The following is a 2,500-nucleotide window of genomic DNA, read 5'->3' as shown; positions in this document are numbered from 1 at the left end:
ATTTCTTCTTTTCTTCTTTCTTTTCTTCTTTCTTTTCCTTCTTTCTTTTCTTCTTTCCTTTCTGTCTTTCTTTCTTCTTTCTTTTCTTCTTTCTTTTCTTCTTTTCTTCTTTCCTTTCTTCTTTTCTTCTTTCTTTTCTTCTTTCATTTCTTCTGTTCTTCTTTCTTTCTTCTTTCTTTTCTTCTTTCCTTTCTTCTTTCTTTTCTTCTTTTCTTCTTTCTTTTCTTCTTTCGTTTCGTCTTTCTTTTCTTCTTTCTTTTCTTCTTTCTTTTCTTCTTTCCTTTCTTCTTTCTTTTCTTCTTTCTTTCTTCTTTTCTTCTTTCCTTTCTTCTTTTCTTCTGGTTCTTTTCTTCTTTCTTTTCTTCTTTCCTTTCTTCTTTCTTTTCTTCTTTCTTTTCTTCTTTCTTTTCTTCTTTCCTTTCGTTCCTTTCTTTTCTTGCTTTCTTTTCTTCTTTCCTTGCTGCTTGAGTGATTCTTTTCTTCTTGAGTGAGTGTATGAGTGTTACCCTGCGCTTCAGCCTCTCCCTCTCCTTCAGAGTGAGCGTGTCAGCTTTGGCGATGACGGGGATGACGTTCACTTTGTTGTGGATGGCCTTCATGAACTGAACGTCCAGCGGCTTCAGGCTGCAGGAACAGACACCAGCTTTAATAGAGCTTACAGTAACACTACAGTGGAACAGTTTAATGCTTCATCATCTTCATCATCATCATCATCATCATCATCATCATCAACCACTAAACTGCACCTTCACTCTCACCTGAACACACACACAAGAGAAAATACAGAACAACATGCACTCACACACACACACTGCCCCGCGCACACACACACTCCCTCCCGGTTCCGTTTAATTCTCACCCGTGTCCGAGTGGAGAGATGAAGTAGAAGCAGCAGTGGACGCGATTATCCACGATGTGTCTGCGGTTCAGGCCGCTCTCGTCGTGCAGGTAACGTTCGAACTGATCGTCGATGTAGGCGATGATGGTGTTGAAGCTGAAACACAAACCGAGCAGAGGCAGAGAATTCAGAGCAGTTTATCAGAGAGTTCCTCAGGGGAGACAAGCTGAGCTGAATGTTTAACATCGTCTCATCACGTCAACACAAACATCACAATATATCAGACCGCCACACGACACAAACATCACAATATATCAGACCGCCACACGACACAAACATCACAATATATCAGACCGCCACACGACACAAACATCACAATATATCAGACCGCCACACGACACAAACATCACAATATATCAGACCGCCACACGACACAAACATAACCGGTCATAACGCATCACAGTGTAGTGTCAATGCATCAAAACACAACAACTCACTCCAATAAGACCAATAATGATATCCTGAATTCATCCCCCCCCCCCACCCACACACACGATTTGTTCTCCATGTCACACATTTACTTTCATTTGTTTTTCTTTTCAAGGTGACTTTATTATCATCAGCTGCACCACTTCAGGTAAATTATACTAGCACTTAAATAAGTGAAGAGTCACCCGTGTGTGTGTGTGTGTGTGTGTGTGTGTGTGTGTGTGTGTTAGTTATGGTTTACGTGACTGCTGCACTTATGACTACTCAACATTTCCTGACCAGAAGTCTATGGCTTTCTTCCATGTTTTTATAAAGCTTCAGCTTCTCAGTGTGTATTTTTATCAGAAACAGCAGACATGTTGGACGTGGTGATGTTGGTGGATTAAACTGAATTAGAACATGAAAATGTGAGGTGGTGTTTTACAGTAAGAGAAATGGGAAGTGGGAAAGATCTACAGACCAGCTGTGTGGGAAGCTCAGAGCAGAACAAAGACAGGAAACAGAAGTGAACTTCATCTCTCACCTCACTGTATATGTCTGATCATCATCAGGAAACATTTCAGTGTGTGTGTGTGTGTGTGTGTGAGAGAGACAATTCTGGGACTCTGTGGTTTTGTCCTGATTTACATCGACTCTACATTTCATCTGCATTATTTTTAAGTCTCCAGACTGTAAGCCGTAATTTCTACATTTGAAGCCTTTCACCATCACACCGGCATCCAGAGCTCGGAGAAGATGATCGTCAAACTAACATGAAGTGTGTGAACATGAACATGCTGAGAAAGGACAGTATAAAGAGTCCAAGTGTAAGGTCAATTAGATAAAGTCTGATCACAAGGACACACGTGTGCGCAGAGAGACACGCGTGCACAAGGACACACGTGTGCGCAGAGAGACACGCGTGCACAAGGACACACGTGTGCGCAGAGAGACACGCGCGCACAGAGAGACACTAACAACCAGACACACTACTAAAATGTGAACATGACCAGTACCAGTCTTGGCTGTTGATGGCGTCTCCGTATCCAGGCGTGTCCACTACAGTGAGACGCAGCTTCACTCCACGCTCCTCGATCTCTACAGTGGAGGCTTCAATCTGCACCGTGCGCTCGATCTTCTCTGAAACACAAACACGCACACAAACACGCACACACAATAATGTACATGACCGAA

General features: G+C 42.6%; 2 protein-coding genes across 4 annotated transcripts in view; one reads left to right on the top strand and one right to left on the bottom strand.

The window, feature by feature from the left end:
- LOC113645130 (tripartite motif-containing protein 16-like) overlaps positions 1–2,500 on the top strand; it is a 664,889-nt gene that overhangs the window by 429,281 nt on the left and 233,108 nt on the right. The gene's annotated exons all lie outside the window — the stretch shown is intronic.
- The window catches only part of septin2 (septin 2), a 13,252-nt gene that overhangs the window by 6,845 nt on the left and 3,907 nt on the right, over positions 1–2,500 (bottom strand). For all 3 annotated transcript variants that reach the window (XM_027150611.2, XM_047820391.1, XM_027150613.2), the window contains exons 5-7: positions 2,323–2,446; positions 860–994; positions 507–624 (exon numbers count right to left, since the gene is read on the bottom strand). In XM_027150611.2, coding sequence (XP_027006412.1) covers positions 507–624; positions 860–994; positions 2,323–2,446 — 377 coding nt within the window. The remainder of the gene's footprint in view (positions 1–506; positions 625–859; positions 995–2,322; positions 2,447–2,500) is intronic.

Source organism: Tachysurus fulvidraco, chromosome 11, assembly GCF_022655615.1.
Source record: "Tachysurus fulvidraco isolate hzauxx_2018 chromosome 11, HZAU_PFXX_2.0, whole genome shotgun sequence".
NCBI lineage: Eukaryota > Metazoa > Chordata > Actinopteri > Siluriformes > Bagridae > Tachysurus > Tachysurus fulvidraco.
The sequence above is the reverse complement of the archived record's forward strand: the minus strand, read 5'-3'. Positions and strand labels throughout refer to the sequence as shown.